At 40.1% G+C, this 23,058-nt stretch overlaps 1 protein-coding gene across 1 annotated transcript; it reads left to right on the top strand.

Moving 5' to 3' along the window:
- The first annotated feature begins 19,925 nt into the window (after window positions 1–19,925).
- LOC122013936 (alpha-humulene 10-hydroxylase-like) lies at window positions 19,926–21,826 on the top strand. Its single transcript, XM_042570149.1, has 2 exons — window positions 19,926–20,910; window positions 21,020–21,826. The coding sequence occupies exons 1-2, from the start codon at window positions 19,972–19,974 to the stop codon at window positions 21,638–21,640; spliced, it is 1,560 nt and encodes a 519-aa protein (XP_042426083.1). The 5' UTR covers window positions 19,926–19,971; the 3' UTR covers window positions 21,641–21,826.
- The last annotated feature ends 1,232 nt before the right edge of the window (window positions 21,827–23,058 follow it).

Below are 23,058 nucleotides of genomic sequence, written 5' to 3'. Positions count from 1 at the left end.
ATAAGGCTAGGCTTGTAGCTAAAGGATTCAGCCAAGTTGAAGGTTTGGACTATGATGAAACCTATGCCCCAGTAGCTAGACTCGAATCCATTAGAATGTTGTTAGCCTATGCAGCAAACAAAGAATTTAAACTATACCAAATGGATGTCAAGTCAGCATTCTTAAATGGATTTATTAAGGAGGAAGTATATGTAAGCCAACCCCCAGGATTTGAGGACTTAGGATATCCTAATCATGTATTTAGGTTAAAAAAGGCCTTGTACGGACTTAAACAAGCCCCTAGGGCATGGTATGAACGATTGTCAAATCACTTAATATCCAAAGGTTTCAACCAAGGTCAAATAGATCCAACTCTATTTGTAAAAACTGTAGACAAAGACATCTTCATAGCTCAAATCTATGTTGATGATATAATTTTTGGATCAAATAACTCTAAATTTTTAAAAGAATTTATTAAATTAATGGAAAATGAATTCGAAATGAGTATGGTTGGTGAACTTAATTTTTTCTTAGGCTTACAAATAAAACAAACTAAAGATGGAATATATATTTATCAAACTAAATATGCAAAGGAATTAATTAAAAAATTTTGCATGGAAAATTCAAAAATAATAAATACACCAATGGCAACCAACATTAACATAGACTCTGACCCTGAAGGAAAACCAGTAGATCCAAAGTACTATAGGAGTGCCATAGGAAGCCTGCTTTACCTAACTGCAAGCCGACCCGACATATTATTTGCGGTTGATATATGCGCAAGATACCAATCTTGTGCAAAAGAGTCACATTTAACCTATGTTAAAAGAATACTTAGGTACATTAAAGGTACTCTAAATATAGGACTCTGGTACCCTAGAACTTGCACCTTTGACCTTCTTGGCTATTCTGACTCGGATTACGCCGGATGCAAGTTAGATAGAAAAAGCACAAGTGGTAGTTGTCAATTTCTAGGACAATGCCTAGTAAGTTGGTCAAGTAGAAAGCAACATTGTGTTGCTTTATCTACCACTGAAGCTGAATACATAGCCTTAGGTGAATGCACATCTCAATTGCTTTGGATGATGTACACTCTTAAAGACTATCAACTGAACTATCATAACACAAAACTCTCAATTGATAATATAAGTTCCATAAATTTAACAAAAAACCCAATTCATCACTCAAGGACTAAACATATAGAAGTAAAGCACCATTTTGTAAGGGATCATGTAGCTAAGGGTGATATTATACTCAACTATGTTGAGTCAAAATCAAATCTAGCTGACATCTTCACAAAACCCTTACCTGAACTTGAGTTCAGCTCACTTAGAAGACAAATAGGAATGTGTTGGGTAGAATAGACAATTTTTTTTTGTTATCATTTGCTTTTAAAAATTCTAGGAAAAACAGTTTTCAAAACTCCAATTTTGTTAGATTTTTAAAATTTGGATTTAGCCTAGGTTTCCCCTAGATATCATGTACCCCTAGATTAAAGCCAGAGCATCTCACAATCACCTAGGTATACCTTGCTTGTGTTTTGAAAAACTTAGAAAGGCGTGAGATGCATAGGGTATTGCCTGGACTCAAGAATGCTTATATCTGTGCATCAATATGAGTCTGGGCGTTAAATATGCAATAAACATTAATCAAGTTAAGTTCTCCAGCTCTAGTCAAGTCTACCTGGATCAAATTAACTCAACTTGACTAACCATATGAAAGCTACTGCCCTCTAGGCAATCAGCAAGTAGCTAAAGGTTAGACAATTGGGAAAAAGTGTGTTTCAATTGGTTTTAAGGTTCTAATCAAATTACTTTACCTGATTATTTTAAGGCTCTGATACTTAATCAAATTAAACTCAGTAATTTAATTTGACTCATGCTTGGACTAGAAAACAATCTACTGCTACTCCCTGTGTCCTAAGACTAAATATTTTTTTTATATATCAAAGTTTCTTCAAAATGCATATTCAAAACTTAATTACAGTTTTTCAAAACTTGTCCATGTAATTGAGTATTCAAATATTTTCAAATCTGGTCAACTTTTTATAACGTTTTAAAGTTTTCAAGTGACCTCATATTTTATAACTTCTAAGCAAATCCCTTTATTGAAAATTCAAATACTCATATATTCAAACTTAGTTAGTTTTAAGACTATTTTAACTAGACTTAGTTAGATTGTACTCTAAACTTAGCTATTTGGCAAAATATTTTCTCAATACAAATCATTTCGAAGCTAAATATATAGCTAAGTATTTTCAAATTTGGCAATCTAAGAAAAAAATGTGTTGTTATCCTTCTTTGAAAATTTTCCTTCAGAAAAATACAAATCCACTTTCAAACTGGTTTATTTTTGATATATGGCAAAGGGGGAGAGTAGGTAAATTAAAGTTAAAAGAAAACTCAAAGTAATTAATAAAAGGAGGGCTTTTATTAAGGGGGAGTCTAATATTACCAAGTTTCCAGCTTAACTGTTATTGCATTTGAAGTTTATTTACTTAAGCTTGGTTTACTTTATGCATATGTTGTTTTTTCTTAACTTTGAATTACGTATTGCCATAATCAAAAAGGGGGAGATTGTTGGTGCGGGAAGCATCCGACGATCGAACCTAAGTTTTGATAATGGCAAAGGATTCAAAGTTAAGGTGCTTTGTTTTCTGACAGCTTTTGCTGAGTGTTTCAGGAAAGTCCTAACTGCGGTTAGGCAAGGTAAAACCCTAGGGGGTGGTAACCCTAGGTCATAGGGGGTGGTAACCCTATGCGGAAAGCCTTGGCAGGTCGATGGCTTCAGGCAAAAGTCCTAGGGGGTGGTAACCCTAGGTGGAAAGTCCTGGTGTCGCGAACCAGGTGAAAGTCCGAACCGCCGGGAAGCGAATGTTCAGAAGTCCGGAGCATCGAGTCGAGCAAAGTCCGACGATCCGGAGGATCGTCGGCAATGTAAAATCTCCCGAGTGGAGTAGGTGAGGACGCGTTCCCGTAGAGGGAAAGGAGGCGTCGGGTCGACCTAGGGTTTCCGGAAAAGAAAGTCAGAGACTATCATAATTTCATATTCATACTATTATTTTGTGTTAACTTTGTGTTGCGGTATTTTGGATTAACATACTTGCAGGTACCAAAACACAAAGAAGAACTCGGATGAATGTCCGAGGCGCCTCCATGGAGCTTGGGGCGCCCTGGATGCTGGAGACTGGAGGCGCCTTGAATGGAGTTCAAGGCGCCTTGGAGGTTGAAGGCGCCTTGGATAGGTTGAAGGCGCTTGAACCAGATAGAGTTCGACCAGGTCAGTGCTGATCCACGCGGGTGACTCGGCTCGTTCAAGGCGCCTTAATGAACAGTATAAGGCGCCTTGAACCCCATTTATAAGGGGTCTCGACCAGCAGCTTCAAACAATCTTCTTCCAAGTGATTCAAGTGCTACGTGCTGCTCCAAACGACGTTCCGAAGTGCTGCTACTTGTGCCCGACGACCAGGAGCTCCGAATCTTCATTTCTTTGTCATTGGTATAATTATTTACTGTTGTTTATTGTACTTCAACTTGTAATCGTTTATCGAGCTTATAGTTGTTGCCCACCGGAAGCGATCAAGGATCGCGGGCCTTCGAGTAGGAGTCGCCTTAGGCTCCGAACGAAGTAAACGACCGTGTCTCTGTGTTTGTGTTTATTTACATTTTCCGCTGCTTTAATTACTCTACGAACGTTTTACGATTCCGATAATCAAACGAAATAGCCACGAGTGCTATTCACCCCCCCCCCTCTAGCACGTCTCGATCCAACAAGAGGTATGTCTATATGAACCGGTTGTTGTTCCTCAACTCCTTGTGGAACAACATCATCCTCAACACTTTGTGGTTCCAGTTCAATTTCCATCGTGGCATTAGTGCTATTGTTCGCATCTTGAACTTCTTCAAGATCGAACGCGCTCCCACTAGTCTTTCTAGAAACAAAGTCCCTTTCTAGAAAGACCCCAGTCTTTGCCACAACTACCTTGTGCTGACTGGGAATATAGAAGTAATATCCCTTAGTTTCCTTGGGATATCCGATGAAATAGCACTTGTCAGATTTGGGTCCTAATTTGTCTGAGACTTGACGTCGTACGTAAGCCTCACAACCCCAAATCCTCATAAAAGACACCTGGGCATCTCTCCCAGTCCATATCCTATATGGTGTCTTTATCACGGCCTTTGATGGAACTCGGTTGAGTATGAAAGTTGCCGTGTCTAGAGCATATCCCCATAGATATGTCGGAAGATCTGTGTGACTCATCATAGATCGTACCATATCTAATAGGGTACGATTCCTCCTTTCAGATACACCATTCCACTGTGGTGTTCCAGGAGGAGTGAGTTGGGATAGAATCCCACACTCAGCTAAATAGTCACGAAACTCATGGCTTAAGTATTCTCCACCTCGATCGGATCGAAGTATTTTAATACTCTTGCCAAGCTGGTTCTGTACTTCATTCTTGAATTCTTTGAACTTTTCAAAGGATTCAGATTTATGTGTCATCAGGTACACATAACCGTATCTACTGAAGTCATCAGTAAATGTGATGAAGTATCTATAACCGCCTCTAGCAGCGACATTGAAAGGGCCACATACATCACTATGTATGAGTCCTAATAAATCAGTCGCTCTCTCGCCGTGCCCACTAAAGGTTGTCTTGGTCATATTGCCTCGTAGGCATGACTCGCATATCTCATATGATTCAAAATCAAATGAGTCCAGCAAACCATCCTTATGGAGCTGGGATAAGCGCTTATCATTTATATGACCTAAGCGACAGTGCCAGAGGTAAGTTTAGTTCAAGTCATTCGACTTGATCCTCTTGGTATTTATGTTATAGACAGGGCTCTCTAGGTCTAGAATGTAGAGTCCATTTATCAGAGGTACACTACAATAGAACATATCGTTTAAAAAGACGGAACAACATTTGTTCTTTATTATAAACGAGTATCCTCTCTTGTCCAAACAAGAAACTGATATTATGTTCTTTGTCAAGGCAGGCACATAACAACAATCGTCTAATTCTAGTACTAGCCCAGAGGGCAGAGATAGATGATAAGTTCCTACAGCAATAGCAGCAACCCGTGCTCCATTTCCTACTCGTAGGTCTACCTCACCCTTCGTCAATGCCCTGCTATTCTTTAGCGCTTGTACATTAGTACAAATGTGCGAAGCACATCCGGTATCTAATACCCACGATGAAGAAATAGAGAGGTTGACTTCTATAACATGTATACCTGAAGTAGAAATCTTATTTCTCTTCTTTTTAAGATCTTCCAGGTATTCTTTGGAGTTCCTCTTCCAGTGCCTTGCTTGTCCTTGATATAGGTGACGAAGATGTTCAACCATATCGTAAGCGCTCATCAACTCATGTTGCTTCTGAAGCTCAGAGTTCATGGTTGCGAGCATAAGACAAGACACATCTAATGCGTCATCTTGATGCTTCTTGTAAGCATCTTGGTCTGCTCGCGTGGCAGTGGCAGGAGGAGCCTCCGGAATGGGCTGCTCCAGAACGTACAGTTTACGTTCTTGGGTGAGAACTATTCTCAGGTTCCTGTACCAGTCCAGGAAATTTGCTCCGTTGAGCTTGTCCTTCTCAAGGACAGATCGCAGGGAGAAAGTGTTCGTATTTGACGTCATGGTTATCTACAACAGAAAAATTTGCAGAAATAAATATCATATTCTTTTAAAATCATTTAATTAGGCCTTTAATTAAACGATGCTCCCACTGAATTCTATAATTCTTGTGGGACAAGATCCACATCATACTAACCCTTGAGTTAGCTTTGGCTAATACGCCCAAGGCTTAGTATGATCGGTAGGTAACGATTACCAATTACATCTCTATGCAACTCTTGTTTATAGAATCAATATCCGCATTCATATTAAAACTCGAGTTAGCTTTGGCTATCCGAGAGTTAATATAGATGTGATTTTGACCTATCTTTTCCAACCGTTGGAATAATGCCTATAGTTGACTCGATCCAACCGAGTAACTAGGAATACTCAATCTAATTGAGTTTGTATTCACCCATGCGTTGATAGGCGGGACCAAGATTGTCCCTCCGTACCCTACCAAGATAATATGTATTGCTCTGCTTTGGCAGATTCAACAATACATGTGATCGAGGTAGTGATAGGTATCACGGCACGGTTAGGCATTTAGAGTTGGTTTGATCTAGATCTAATCTAATCGAGAAGGATGCATCTTGTGCACGACTTAGATCTAATCTAATCGCAAGGGTGCATCATGTGCACGACTTAGATCTAATCTAATCGTTAAGGCACTAATTAATTAATTAACTATTAAACATGCATCAGATACATAATAATTAATTAATTAATCTATTTGTGATTTAGTCATGGCCCTACTACGATCTTCTCAAGCCAATGAGAAGATCGAATGGTCAACCTAGGGTCAACAGCTTCTCCAAGCTCCTCCCTTTGACCACCTTGTGTTGCTCGTGCCCGCCTCGGAACTCCGTCTCGTGTGGACCCTCCACCGCTCCAATTTGTACATTACAATTTGAAACTCGAGTTACATTCGAGTCTAAATCTAATTTACAACAAGAATAAAGGACGAGGCACGACGCGCAGGTCGTGAATAATAAACACGCGAAAACACATCACGGCACACAGGCCGTATTATGAATTACAACACAACCAATCATATTGGGTTTTGGGCCATGACTATCACAAAATTAATATATAATTAAAAATTATATATTTTCTTATTTTCTGTAATTTTAAAAATATTTTTTTTTTTTACAATTTTACAAATAAAATTTCCCGGCGGTCCCGTTTAGCGGTTTCGGGCGCAATCGCGGAACGGATCCCCTTGCGGAGCCCAGGGGCAGCGCCCCTACCCGCGATCTAACCATCGCGAGGGTTCCTTTGCGATCCAACAGCGCCTAAACCCGCTGTCCCAAAACGATTTGGGCCGAGACATTACCGTTTCGGAAAAATCTTCCCGACGGATTCGTTTTTAGCGATTTCGGGTGCGATCGCGGAGCAAATCCCCTTGCGGGGTTAGGGGCAGCGCCCCTACCCACGATCTAACCATCGTGAGTTGCTCCGTTGCGATCTAAAGGCACCCGAGTCCGCTGTCCCAAAAGATTTTGGGTCGAAACGAAGCCGTTTGGGAAAATTCTTCCCGATTGCCGAAGCCTACAAGTGCCGAGACACTTGTGCTTCGCCTATAAGGAAAAATTACCCATAAAAACATAAAAATTGAATTTTTTTTTACAGAAAATCACTGAAGTTTTGTTTTCCAAAAACCAAAAACTAACTCGTACAAGTCTTTGCACGTGGCTCTGATACCACTGTTGGGTTCTTCGGGCCACGAAAACCGCTTTTTCGCGTCGCGGAAACCCCGAAGGACCCAAAGCCGTAGATCCGTGCAAAGATTCGTATACAAAATTCGAAAAACTATTTCTTGTACGAGTTCAAAAACTGATCTACTACTTAGATCTACGAGAAAAAATGTTTACCCTTGTAGCGATGCCCTTCGCGTTCCCGCTCGTCCAAATGATGCCGGATCTCAAGACCGTCAAGCGCCGGTCCTCTAGAAGTATCCACACGGACACACTAGATGGAGATGACCAAAAACCAAGGTGTGCTAGCACCTATGTGGTTCGGCCAAGGGAGGAGGAGAGGGAGAGGGAGAGCTTGAGAGGAAGAACACAAGGAAGAAGAAGAAGTTACACCACTTGAATGGGAAAAATGAAATTCACACCCAAAAACCAAGTGGCCGGCCACTTTCAAAAACTCACCAATTAATTGCATTAATTGCAATTAATATGAAACCATTACCAATTAATTGCATTAATTGCAATTAATATGAAACCATTAAGAGAGTGGCTTTGTAACTTCCATGAGGTGGCACCCATGATGATGTGGAACATCATTATTGGTCCACCTAATGCCAACTCACCAATGAGGTGGCAAAAGGTCAAGTCAAAATTGACCTTTGGTCTTCCTTTCTCAAGTCAAGTCAAACTTGACTCAATCTCTACCATGGTGGATCTAATCCAACCATTTGATTCGAGCCAACTTAATATAATGAATCTAATTCATTAAATTGAATTGATTCAATGAGTCAAAATCTAAATTAGACTCATTTAACACATGAATCAACTTGAGTCGAACTCAAGTTAGCCTAATTAGGATTACTCTTAATCCAATTTGATTCATCAAATGAATCTAATCTTCTTGGTTCATCAAATGAACCTAATCTCCACCTAATTGTCCTAAGTGTGTGACCCTATAGGTTCTTGTAATGTTGGCAATGCCCTAAACCCATTTAGGAGCATAAGTAATGAGTGGTATCTAGCAACACATCATTACTACCCAAGTTACAAGAATGTCGAGATCCGACATCACCTTGTGACTACTAATTGTGACTACTCACAAAATAATGACAAGTGTCCTTCTATCCTAGACATCTAGATTGATCAATGTGAGGCATAGACCGTGTCATCCTCTAATCAATCTAAATCTTGAACTCCAAGTAGACTCACTTGATCAAATGAGCTCAACATCTAATGTTGACTCATTTGGTCATGGCCATGCACTTAGTGGTCTCACTCTATCAAGAATACCGATGTGGCTCCCGTCATATGGGAGGGATAGATCCCATCTACATCACTCACATCCCTCTACATAATTCGTTATATACCCAGTAATCGCCTTTATAGTTCATCCAGTTACGGGTGACGTTTGACGAAACTAAAGTACATAACTCCTTATGTAGGGATCCATGGTGACTTCAGGTCTAAGAACTAATAGTCATACTAATAGTCACATGAGAAAGTATATGACACTCATATAACGATCCATGATACTTTCTCATGGCGGGTCATTCAGTATACATTCTCTAATGCATACCCATGTGTCAGCTTGATATCTCTATATCCATGACTTGTGAGATCAAGTTATCGAGCTGACCTACATGCTAGTCTTATTGTATTAACATTGTCCCTGAATGTTAATACTCGACTAGGAATGATTTAGAGTAGTGTTCCCTATATCATCTCACTATCGATTCAACCAATCGATTGATATAGGTAAGAACCTTCTACTCAAGGACGTTACTATACTTATTTTATCTGGCACTAATACAAATAAGCATAATAACCAAAAACCAAATGCCTTAATATATATATAAGAATATGATATACATGAGTCCATACAATCATCAAATGATTGGCTCTAGGGCTCTAACTAACAGTGGTAACCCTAGGTGAAGGAAAAATCCTAAGGGGGGGTAACCTTAGGTCCTAGGGGGTGGTAACCCTAGGTGAAGGAAAATCCTAAGGGGGGGTAACCTTAGGTCCTAGGGGGCGGTAACCCTAGGTGGAGGAAAACCCTAAGGGGCGGCAACCTTAGGTCCTAGGGGGCGGTAACCCTAGGTGGAGGAAAACCCTAAGGGGCGGCAACCTTAGGTCCTAGGGGGTGGTAACCCTAGGTGGAGAAAAACCCTAGGGGGCGGTAACCCTAGGTCCTAGGGGGTGGTAACCCTAGGCGGAAAGTCCAGTCGGTCTGGAGGACCAGACTGGCATCAGGTAATCTCTCCTGAGGGGAGTAGGTGAGGACGCGTTCCCCGTAGAGGGAACAGTAGGCGTCGGGTCGACCTAGGATTTCCGGTTGGAAATCCGAAGTCAGACTCGGACAGTCCGAAGACTGTCAATTCTTCTTTACGATGTTTTGTCTTATTCTAACACTGTCTTGCAGGGGATTTTGCTCGGACTAACCTTTGTTTGCAGGTGAGGAACCTGTTGGAAAAAGGCTGTCGGGGCGCCCGGGATGGATCCGGGCGCCCGGGACCAAAGTTTATCCCCTGCGCGAAGTTGACACGTGGAGCATCCTGGTTGGTTGGCCACGTCACACTCCAGGCGCTCGGAAGGGATCCAGGCGCCCGGAACCTCATATAAAAGAAGGGTCGAGGTGCAGCACAAGAACGACAAGGAACTCCAAGCATTCATTACGCTACAAGCTGCTCTAGAAACACCCAGAAGTGCTGTTACAAGTCCCCGACAACCCGGAGCTCCAGATTCTGCTACTTTACTATTGTCGATATAATTTGTTTTAGTTCTTTCAATTGTAATATCTTATTGTATATTTTACGAGCTTATAGTTGTTGCCCACGGAAAGCGATCAAGGATCACGGGCCTTCGAGTAGGAGTCGCCTTAGGCTCCGAACGAAGTAAATCTCCTTGTCTCTCTGTGTTTGTCATTTCTTCATTCCGCTGCGCTTTTACTCATTTGTTTTACGAATCGAAAGAAATAGCCACGAACGCTATTCACCCCCCCCCCTCTAGCGTGGTCTCGATCCAACATTGGGTAGAAGAAGGATGGCTAGGGCATGAGGCCAGTCGTTGTTTGACGCCAGCGACGCGTCGGGTGGCACCAATCGGCTACGACACAGGGAGAAGTGGGTGGCACAAGATCAGGGAAGAGGAAGGCTCGGGTGGAAGCTAGGGCAGAGAGGTTGTCGGCGTGTAATGAGGAGAAGAGGAAACGGATCGTCGGCACATGGGGGAGACGATCGGGTTGGGGAGCTTAGGGTTCAGCGACAAAGAGGAAGAGAAGAGGGGAGAAGAAATGGGGGCACGACATGGCACGACGACGGGAGAAGAAAAAGAAAAGGAAAAAGAAAGAAAAATAAAACTTTTACTCATTTAAATAGGTAGCTTAAACAGGTTTTCCCGTGGCCCAATAATTGATCCCCCTTAAACTCATCATACGAGCTCCTAAAAAATCTCAGAAAAATTCTAAAAATTCCTATAAATTCTCTTAAGGTTATATTTAGGTGTCGTATTTTACACATTTTCCCTAATGTATGGAATGAATGTTCTTATATAGTCTTTGTGACTAATTAATTTTGCTCTGGTCTTCGTGACTTGATCGTCAAATAGTCTATATGACTTAATCAGTCTTTGTGACCAATTAATGTTTGTCTTTAGTATTGTGACATGATCACCTTGTAGTTTATGTGACTGACATGGTCTATGTGATCATATAACCTTTTTAGATTGACTTGGACGAGTAGGAGATGTAAGACGTTGCATTAGTTGCAACGTTAGGAAGATGAAGGGGTGCCCATTCACCTTCATCTTCCTCCAATGAATGTCATCAAAGCATCGGTTTGTAATCGATGCTTGCTTCTTATATAATGAAGCGTCTAAGAGCAATCCAGAAGAGTGGTGTGACGGTGATCAGTGTGTACAGCGTAAACGACGGTGGGCAAAGGAGAACATCCAAGAAGAAAGGAATTTGGCTCGTGAAACTCGAAGAGCTTTTCGTTCATCTATGATCGCGCTTCCGACAGCATCGACATCCAGCGACATCTTCTTTGATTTCTTCTCAGGAGATCACTGTGAGTGTTTACAATTTTTATTTTGTGTTTGATTCATGCTGTCAAAAAGACTACATAATCCACTTGGATTTTCCTCTTGCCTAACCACAGTTAAGATTTTCTTTTGCCAACGTGCGGTCCTCCTTAATCCACTTAGACTGTCTTTTGTCTAACCTTTAGTTAGAACTTTACCTTTGACTAACCGAGTTAGTGTTGAAATCAATAGGTAGAGGAAAGAAATAATATAAAGCTTTTTGATAATCTTATTACTAAAGCCAATAGGCTTATTTATACAAATTATCCAACACAATAATGGAAAGATTAAATAAGGTAAACAATCATAATAATTATAAATATAGTAATATTATAGACTTGGAAATATTATTTTTCCTATTTAATTGTTGATCTTGATTATGTGTCAATTACAATAAATCTCAATTGATTGAAATCAATTAGAGATTATTTCCATTATTGTCATTACCCACCGACAAACTCAACGGGAGTGCCTAAACATTGAGTTTGAGTGCTAACTTGATGAAACGTTGTCTAGATAATGGCTTAGTAAATATATCAGCAATTTGATCTTCCGTAGAGATATAAGAAACCAAAAGTTGTTGAGTCGCCACACGCTCGCGAACAAAATGAAAATCAATCTCTACATGCTTGGTACGAGAATGAAAAATAGGATTTGCTTCAAGATAAGTTGCTCCAATATTATCATACCATATTTTAGGCATAGCAGTTGGGAGAAAGTGTTGGCTGGTCCTAGGAAGATCGTACCGGTTCCACTGTACAAAAATTTTATATAAGTGTCGAACCTTTCCTAACAACCTATTGTGTTCTTTAGAAATTAAATTAGGAATCGCAAACTTAACCTAATATTATTGATTCCAAATTTAACTTATCTGTTATTAATAGTTTAGACTTGGATCGTAAACAATGCTTAACATTATTGATCCAAATCCACCTATATTATAAATTCAATTAAATATTAATTTCCAAAATTGGCTTCCAGGACTACATGGCGAGGCACTAGTCCTTCTTGGGTATGGGATCATCCACCACCGCCTAGACAAAGTCTTTTAAAGAAATCTAATATTTAATTTCCTTATATAACTCTAGGTTTAACCAAAAGGAACAATCGATTCACAAGATCAAAATAAAATAAAAGAAACACAACTTCGAATTACAAATCCGAAAATCTAGAATCATATGCCTCTTGTGTTTGGAATTCATACAAAGAAAAACTAGCATGATACAGAAACTAAGTACTAGTTATACCTTTCTTTATATGCAACGACCTCTTGATCTTCTGGCGTATTCCTCGCCTCCTCTTGGATGTCGTGTGGGTGACGATCCTCCAAGATAAACACCACCCAAAAGCTCCTCCTCCTTCTCTAAGATTCGACCACAACCACCACCAAGGAGCAAAAGAGATCAAGAGGAAAGGGAAAGGGAAAGGGTCGTCCACAAGAGAGAGCACAAGTAAGAGAATAAGAATTGATACATCATGAGGTCTCTCCTCCCCTTCTTTTATAATACTTGCCCAAGGCAAATAAGGAAAGATTTTTACAAAAAATTAAAATCTTTCTCTTGTTTTCCTTTCCTCCTTTTTAATTCCTTGTTCTCCTTTTAATTGATTTAATGGCCGACCCCTTGCTTGGACACCAAGAAAAGGTGACCGGCCCTTAAAAGAAGAAAAAAATCTTGTAAAAATTTTATAAGCAAAGAAGGAAATCTCTTATAAAATTTTACAAGCTCTCTTTTAATTTCCTAACGTGGATGTTTTTTTTTTAAAAAGGAAAATTTTAAAACAAGTTTTAAGATTTAAAACTTCTCATTTAAAATTTCCTTTTTTAACATGATTACAAAAAAAGGAAAGTTTCAAATTTAAAACTCCCTTTTTTTTTAAAACTATGAGGATGGTTAAAAAAGGAAAGTTTTAAAACTTTTAAACTTTCTTTTAAATCATGTGGCCTAATTCAAATAAGGAAAGTTTTATAATTTTAAAATCTTTCTTTCAAAACTTGTAGATATCTACAAAGAGAAGATTTTTTAAAAAAAAAAAAAATCAAAACACCCCTCATACTTTGAATTATGTGGTCGGCCCCCTTCACATTGCTTGTGGCCGGCCCCTTTTGAGAAAGTAGTGGTCGACCCTTGGCTTAGTCACCAAGCCTTGGGTCGGCCCCCTCTTGGACACCAAGATGAGCTTTTCATGGGTGGATATAAGGCATTAATGAGGCTACGACAGGGACCGAGAGAAGAAATTAATTTTGGCCTCCCGATAAACTCGAGTATCCCGTGCTTGCCCCGAATACACAACTCAAGCTCATCAATAATAACTCATTCCACTAGAGAGTTATTATTGCACTACCGCACTAATCCCAAATTACATTATGGGCTCCTTCTTATCATGAGTGTGTTAATCTCCCTGTGTTTAAGATATCGAATGTCCATTAATTTAATGAGTTACTAACAACTCATTTAATTAACATCTAGCTCCGAGAGACCGCTCAACTTTATTGTCATGTCGGACTAAATCTACCTGCAGGATTTAACATGACAATCCTTATGAGCTCCTCTTGGGGACATTATCAACCTAGATTACTAGGACATAGTTTCCTTCTATAATAAACAACACACACTATAAGTAATATCATTTCCCAACTTATCGGGCCTTTTGATTTATCGAACTAAATCTCACCCATTGATAAATTAAAGAAATAAATATTAAATATATGTGCTTGTCATTATATTAAGATTAAGAGCACACACTTCCATAATAACCGAGGTCTTGTTCTTTTATTTAGTCAGTATATAAAAAAAACTACCTCAATGGTCCTACTCAATACACTCTAAGTGTACTAGTGTAATTATATAGTCAAGATAAACTAATACCTAATTACACTACGACTGTTCTGATGGTTTGTTCTTTTCCATCTCGGTCATGAGCTACTATTTATAATTTATAAGAAACTGATAACATGATCTTCTGTGTGTGACACCACACACCACGTTATTTATAATATAAATTAATTGAACAACTACACTTAGCATATAAATGTAGACATTTTTTACTAATGTGATTCTTTACATTTAAAATAAATGTTTACAAAAACTAAGCTTTTAGTATACACTCTAACAAAAAGTGTAATTCTGAAGAAGAGATTGTAGTCAAATAATTTCTGATGTTGCGTTAGCGATAGCTTTATATTCAGCTTCAGTACTCGAGCAAGAGATTATAGATTGCTTCTTTGAAAGCCAAGAAACAAGATTTCGTCCAAGAAATATAGCATATCCACTAATAGAATGTCTATCTTTGGGAGATCCAGCCCAATCTACATCACTGTAGGCAATCAACTCTCGTGAAGACTGACGACATAAAAGAAGACCATGTAGAATAGTGCCTTTGAGATATCGAAAAATTCGCTTAACACCTTCCCAATGATGTTCAGTAGGAGCATATATAAATTGACAGGCACGATTCATAGTGAAAGCAATATCAGGTCGTGTAATTGTGACATATTGTAGGGCACCAACAATACTACGATAGATCTGGGGGTCAGACATCAAAGAAAATAATAAAGGTGTAGTGAAACCACCCTCAATAATTGGTGTGGAGATAGGACGTACACCATCCATTTTAGCTCGTTGTAGGAGCCTAATAATGTATTTGCTCTGAGAGAGAAGACAACCTTCAGAATGTGAGAGAAACTCTATGCCAAGAAAAAAATGAGCATTGCCAATGATGCGGATGTAGTTTGTGGCATAGGAGCAATTAGAGAAGGAAGGGAGGGCAGTTTTGTCATTTCATTGGTTGAGGGTTTTGTGCTCATAAAGAGCACTGTTCATAGCGTGAAGAGGGAGGGTTTTTGGGAAGGGGGCCGCCAACAGGAACCAAAAGGAAGAGACGTCTTCCTTCTCCCTCTCGAGCTTCTCGTCGGCGTCGACGCCGGCCATCGGCCTTAGCATCTTCTCCTCTCCTTCCGGCCACCACAGCCCCCTCTTCTCGTGCATGTTGCTCCTCCCTCAGGCTCTCTCCTTCATCGCCACTGCGGGCCACCCAGCGCCGATGGGCCTCACGTTGCCCCCAACGTCACCTCCTTCGTCGTTGGCAGCCGTGGCCCTCTCTTTCTCGCTCGAAGGCACGCTGCTGCTCTCAAGTGTTGCCATCTTCTCCCCTGCGACGGATGCCACCAGCCTCGTTGTCGGCTGCTTCCTCACTCTCTCCGACGGCCTGAGCACCTATCTCATACACGCTGACGACCTCGCGCCACCTCCCTATCATCAAACACCGTGGACGACCGCCCTCCTCGTCCAGCGCCCTACACCGACGGCACCCTCCACCGGCGACACCCCTCGCCGACCCTCCTCCCTCAGTGCCGGCCATGCCAGTACTACGTCAGCTAGATGTCGCCCAGTCCTGCTGTCTTCAGTGCGGATGCGGAGGTCGCTGCCGCCTTTGGCCGCCACAGGCCCTCCTCCCCTTTCTTTCTCCACCAAATCTGGTCGTCGCCACCTCTTCCAGCGCGAATATGGCTGTCGTCAGGTGTAGATCATGTTGGTATCACAGATCGGGCCCCCTCTTTGTGCATCTCCGTTATATTCCAGCATGCGAGCCAGTGGTGCGGCCTTCATACCACTCTTGTATTCCGGCCTTCGTGCTCATATTGTATTCCGGCCTACGAGGCATTGTAGATGGACCACACACCGTCTTGTGGATCCACATCATGTCCGGCTCCGAGTCGCCTGAGTCAGCTCCTCAGCTGGCTCATACTCATCTACCCTTCACGGCCGCAACGACTCTATCAGCACCGCGACCAGCTCATCCATCCATCCGAGGGCGCCCCCCGGGGCCAGGGTACGTCATCGTATTTTTCTTGCATTTATTTCACTATTCTGCTATTAGTCTTCGACTGCTTATATATTTGTGGGATTCGCCTCGAGCACCGAGGTACCAGAGACCGGGGCAACCCGGTCGATGGCTACAGGTATTGTTGACCAGAGGATTCCGGACGACTTGGTCAACACAGTAGACAGCTCACCATCCGGGTCATGGAGATGCGGTCAACATTCTAGACACGTCATTCCGACAAGTTCGTCTTCTCAGCTTCCCGACAGGATCAGCCAAGATCCCGAATAGGAAACTCTTGACGGAGAAGATGTAGTAAAGTAGTAATGCAGTTTTGATCACTACCAGTTATTAATATATCATCCACATAAATTAGAACAAATATTGAAAATTTCTTATTACATTTGTAGAATAGGGAAGAGTCTGTTTTTGAGATAGAAAATTCCTAAGTATGAAGTCAGGTAGATAGACGATGAAACCATGCACGAGGTGCTTGTCCAAGACCATATATAGATTTTTGAAGTTGACACATGTGTTGAAAGTTGCGGATGGATGAATCCAAGAGGTTGCTTCATATAAATAGTTTCTTCAAGATGTTCATAAAGGAAAGCATTGGAAACATCTAATTGGCGTATTGGCCAATTGGAGCTTACATTTATAGATAGTAGCAATATGATAGTTGTAATTTTGACGATTGGACTAAAAGTATCATTGAAGTTAATACTTGGTTGTTGATTAAAGCCTTTAGTAACAAGGCGAGCTTTATAACGTTCAATAGAACCATCTGCACGATACTTAATTCGATAAACTCATTTAGAGCCCATAATATTCATAGATGGGGTAAGAGGGACTAAGCTCCAAGTTGTATTATGAAGAAGAGCATCAAATTCTGTAGTCATTGTAGCACGTCAATTTGGATCTTTGACTGTCTGTGTAAAACTAGAAGGTTCAACAAAATTTGAAAAAACAATAAGAGCATGTTGAAAAGAATAACGAGTGGAAATTGGTTGACATCATGCATACATGTCGCTTTGACTGTCTGAGATTAAGATGAAGTCTGATTATTTCTAGGATTGATTTCTTAGTTGGACGTATTCTACAGAGAGGAGCATGCTGAACTTTATCTGTGCTAAATTGACTATCTTCCAGATTAACTAAGTTTGATCCATCTCAATTTTGATAGATAGAACATTCAAGATATTGATCCAAAGGATAGGTAGGTGTCGAAAAGGGTCCTCCACATCAATACCATAAAGCGCTATTTCAGATAGATCATTCATTTGAAAATTATTATCTGTCAAAATCAAGAGAAAGATGATATTTAACTTATTAAAATGTTGACCAAACTCATTCAAAAAAAAAAAAAAAATATATATATATATATATATATATATATATATATATATATATATATATATAGAAATTGTATGCTGCGGTGAATAAGGTGTGGTTTGGTGCGGTACTTGCCACGTCAGTCACGTGAAAACACAAAAAAAAAACGCTCAAAAAAAAAAACTGCGCCAACTCAAGACGCACACTGCGCGAACAACCTCAACACGCGATCTCTCCGCTTCTCCCCACGGTTGCAGCTGATCTTCACGAGACGCGATCACAACCGGATTCCGGCCGGATCGCGGCCGGATTCCGGCCATATGGCGGCCGGAATCCGGCCGTTTCGTGGCCAAAATCTGCCGAAAACACTAGCAGACACAGCGCTGTCGATTCTAGCCGCGATCCGGCCGGAATCCAGTCGCGATCCGGCCGGAATCCGGTCGCGACCGGATTCCGGCCGGATCGCGGCCAGAATCGGCAGCGTTGCGTCTGCTAGCGTCGCGGCGCAGACGGCCTGATTCCGGCAGCCATCTGGCCGGAATCCGGCCGCGATTCGGCCAGAATCCGGTTGTGATCCGGCCCAGGGGTGTTCCGCCAGCGTCAAACGCCGGGAGAAGCGGAGGTTCCCTGATCGGTCACCAGACCGATCAGGAAGGCAACCGCACCAAACCACAAGAAATACACCGCAAGAGAACATTTCTCTATATATATATATATATATATATATATATATATAAAAAGAGTTTCTGCAGTCTATGTTTTATTAAAAAAAATAATCAATTTGCTAACTAATAAAAATAGAAAATATTCTTAAAAGAAAACCTCATTGATTAATGAATTATAAAATGTTCACTTAAGTAAAAAACGAGTTTTAAAAAATCGGATTCAAATTGATATTAGAATCGATGATAATCTACAAATTCAATTCTGAAAATAAATAATGTATAATCAATTAGATAAGAATACAATCGAATTTCAAAAATAAAAAAACAGATAGTCTTAGAATAAAGTTTTGACTTTTAAAATAAATTAAGGACAAGGTCATTTCCCAAAATAGTATGGTCTCTATCGACAACAACATACGATAAAGGCCCTTTTTCCTATGTTCATACCGTGGAATTACACTTAAAATATATATATATTACTTAAGACTATAATCTAACTCCTAAATTATAAAAATAATTATTTTTATTTAAATTTTTTTAGTTTTAAGTTTCGGATTATACTAATAAGATTTTATTATTAGGATTTAAGAATTGAGTTATATTATTAAGTATATAAAAAAAAATTTAAACTACAATTTTCTTTGAAAAAAGGTAGATCCACTATGTTAACGGCTCCCCTAGTATCGACCCGATAGATATAGAGGGAAGTGCATACAGATACACAGGTCATAGGCACGTGATGTGTTAAACCTCAAGTTATTATTTTTTTTTAAGTTTACACGATGTATATCCTTAGGGTAACATTATTATATATAAAGAGTTTATTCAGTCTAAATTATTTAAATATAATAAATTAAATAGTAAATAAAAATAATGGAATAAAAGTAAAAAAAAAAGAATTAAAATTCTAAATTGTCTACAAAGTAATTCATAAATTTCTGTCTTGAAGTTATTGTTTCAAGAACAATAAATCATATCAAAAGAGTGATTCATATCATGAATATGTTTAGTTAATAAATGATTAGAAAAGTATGCATATTCATATTTAAAGTTTTTAATCAATGTGAAATTATTTTTGAAAGTTTAGAAAGAAATTTCTTCACGACTGACAAATTAGTCCTTTCCATCTAAGTCTTCTGTCCGCAATTTAATATAGTTTTAACAAGTTATCTATCTTTCTATTTAATTCTCCTTTTTAATAATTATGGTCAATTTATATCAGCACCATGGACTTAATCGATAATTAGTTAATTTGACTTGAGAGTCCAGAAAATAAATATATTAATTGAATTATTAGTTATTCAGTTATTTTAATTAACTAGCTCGCTATATTTTCTTCTGGTAGTGAGATAGAATCCCAAACCATGACCATCGATCGGTTCACAAATAATTCAAAATGGTTGAAAAAGCATGCAGTTGAAAATTTCAAATGTTGAAAACACATCTATTTGTGAAAATATATAAATCTAGGGATGGAAAATGCATGAATATAATCAAGGTGGTCCAGCGAAGAATTTGACGATAAAATTAATAATTTTTTATTTAAATTATCTCTGAGAAAATTATATTTTGTCAGTAAAATTTCGATGACAATATATAGTTTTTCAATGAATTTGTTCGAGCCAGTCAATGGAACCTATTTTATTATTCAAAATCAATTTGGTAAGAAATTAATTAAAATTAATAATATTGTAGTGCTATAAATGCATAGGACGAAGAGAGGTTGATGCATCCGATCGATTCGATCATTAAGGAGGTAGCTAGCTCCTGCGCTTGCATTGCATATGGCTATGGAAGCTGATTTCCTCTTCTCCCCTTTCTTCATTACCCTCTTCCTCGGCTTCTCCATAGCGGCAGTGCTACTACTGCTCAGGAGACCAAGGAGTGGAGCTCATGACAAATCACATGGACAAGTCCTAGCTCCTCTGCCACCCGGCCCTCCCAAACTTCCCCTCATCGGAAACATCCACCAACTCGCCGGCGCCAACCCTCACCGTACTCTGCGCACCCTCGCTCGGACTCACGGCCCGCTCATACTGCTCCGCCTCGGCCAGGTCGACTTGGTCGTCGCTTCGTCCGTGGAGGCCGTGGAGGAGATCATCAAGCGTCATGACCTCAACTTTGCCAGCCGGCCGACCGACTTGACCTTCGTCAACATACTGACCTACGACGGGCTCAGCGTCGCCATGGCCGCCTACGGCGGATATTGGAAGCAGATGAGGAAGATCTACGCCACGGAGCTGCTCAACTCCCGGCGCGTCAAGTCCTTCGCCGCCATCCGCGAGGATATGATCCGTAAGCTGACGGCGGAGATCGCAGGCAAGGCGTCAGCCCAAACGCCTCTCGATCTCGGCGCGATGGTGATGTCCATGAGCAACGCGGTGGTGGTGAGAACGGCGTTCGGTGAAAGGTGCAAACAACAAGCCGAGTTCTTGCAGCTGGTGAAGGAGTCGGTGAGCCTGGTGACCAGCTTCGCGGCGGCTGACATGTACCCCTCCCTCAAATTCTTGGACACTCTCACCGGATTGAAGTCCAAGTTAAAGCGTACTCGGGATAAGCTAGACAGAGTGTTCGATGAAATCATCGCACAGCGTCAGGCTGCACGAGCTACTGATCATGAAACCACAGAGGAGGATCGAATCATCGACGTACTTCTCAGGCTTAAAGACGAAGGCGGATTAGAATTTCCCATCACAACCGAAAGCATCAAGGCCGTTGTCTTGGTGATGATCTTGCTTATGATTCATTAAATTCAATTCAATTCAATTCAATTTGCTGATGATCTTGCTTGCATGCATGCTGTTAATTAATTGATTGATTAAATTCCTTTAGGAAATATTTGCTGGAGGAACAGAGACATCATCGACGACGATCGAATGGGCTATGTCAGAGCTGGTGAAGAACCCTGAGACGATGGAGAAGGCCCAGCGAGAGATAAGGGAGGCCATGCGAGGGAAGAATAAGCTGGAAGAGAGCGACATATCCAAGTTCAGCTACCTCAAATTGATCATCAAGGAGACGCTGAGGCTCCATCCTCCGGGCCCTCTGTTGCTCCCGAGAGTATGCACAAACACCTGCGAGGTCATGGGGTATCGAGTGCCGGCAGGAGCCCGAGTCCTGATCAATGCATTCGCGTTGGCCAGGGATGAGTCCTATTGGGGCGCCGATGCCGAAAGCTTCAAGCCGGAGAGATTTGAGAGTGGGTCGGTCGACTTCAGGGGCTTCAACTTGGAGTTCTTGCCATTTGGCGTAGGTCGAAGGATATGCCCCGGCATGACCTTCGGGCTATCGGCGGTGGAAGTTGGGCTGGCTCACCTCCTCTTCCACTTCGACTGGAAGCTTCCCCATGGCATGAAGACGGAGGATTTGGACATGATGGAGATTTCCGGGACGAGCGCACCCAGGAAAACTCCTCTCGTTGTGCTTGCCGATCTCGCCATTCCTCTGCCATAGTCACTTATGATATATGCGTTCTTCAAATTCAGTGGATACTGCATGCCATGATATATTAATTTATGATATATATGCTTGTAATAAATAAGTACCTTGTATTTCGTACTTAATCTGGGCATGAATTAATTGTGACGACGATCGTCGCCATTAATTGGTCAATGGACGATGTCTAAAAGAGTTCGACTTCAATAAATATATTTATTTCCTAAGACAGTTAAGTTAATTGCTCTAAGCCCACGAAATGATATGTTTTGTCGATATTGTATTTTTCTAAAATCTCATCATCTCAATTAGTTGCGTTCTAATTCACGTGACACGTCTCCGGCCTTTTCATATATATATATATATATATATATATTTTCCGTTTTCCTTTTTTTGACAAGTGAAAAGGAAGTTACTTGGAGGTGGTAGGGCGGTCACGGCCGGTCCGAGGATATTGTTAGAGAAATAAGATATTGCCGTACTTTTTTTTAGCATGGTCAAGCCATATCTCTACCTGGGATAAGAGATATAGTCATATCTTAACCTACGGTCGGCCCGTATTTTACTATGGTTATCAGGTATGACCGTACCTTAGAGATATAGTCTGCCCGTGATTCTTTCAGTTGGAAGAGGTACACACCGTCATATCATGGAACATGGCTTGGCCCGTAGAAATGAACATTCAGTTAATTTAATATTAATTTTATATAAATTTTTATTATTATTATTTTAAATAAATTTAGTTAATTTGGTGTTAACTGAAATAGTTAATTCGGTTAATTCAGTTTTAGTAAAACTTTGATTTGATTCGGTTAGCCAATATTAAATCGATTTTTGATTAATTCGGTTAATTTATGAATCGAATTAATCGAATGCTTACTCCTGATTGACTTGAGTTATAAATTTACGCCTAATTCACTTTATTTTGTGTTCTAATTTTTTTCCTATCAATTAAAATAAGCAATAAATATATCTCCGAATAAGATAATAATAGCCTGACAATATAATCAAAATAATTCTAATTAATTGACATATTAAAGAAAAAATTCTAATTAATTGATACAATCAATTTGATTAAATATAATTTTATAAATATTTTTTTATATAATTAGCTGATATTAAATTAGGCCTTAATTTTCTTTATTTTATGTAATCAATCCTAAAAATTAAGAATAAATTTTACGATTAAGAGGATTATATATATTTTTATAATTGACCATGGATGAATACATACAAAATTAACCAAACTTTCCTCCCACCTAATTTTATGGTTTCCCTTCCCAGTCTTCGTCGATCGAGTGGATGAAAGAGATGGAAAAAAACTAGCGTTCACTTTGCAGACAGATAGGGATTAATTTAATGAATGAAAAGCAAACGAATGTGTGGCAACCAAGTGCAGCGGGCGTCGATCATTTAATAGCAGCTACCGTCGAATT

The sequence above is a fragment of the Zingiber officinale genome, chromosome 1A (genome assembly GCF_018446385.1).
Source record: "Zingiber officinale cultivar Zhangliang chromosome 1A, Zo_v1.1, whole genome shotgun sequence".
In the NCBI taxonomy this organism is placed as follows: domain Eukaryota; kingdom Viridiplantae; phylum Streptophyta; class Magnoliopsida; order Zingiberales; family Zingiberaceae; genus Zingiber; species Zingiber officinale.
Note: the sequence above shows the minus strand (reverse complement) of the source record. Positions and strands in the feature narration are given on the sequence as shown.

Excerpts from the sequence above, each read along its gene's own strand:
- LOC122013936 (XM_042570149.1), top strand. The coding sequence starts at position 19,972 with ATGGCTATGGAAGCTGATTTCCTCTTCTCCCCTTTCTTCATTACCCTC. Across the intron at positions 20,911-21,019 it reads GCATCAAGGCCGTTGTCTTG|GAAATATTTGCTGGAGGAAC; the intron begins GTGATGATCTTG and ends AAATTCCTTTAG.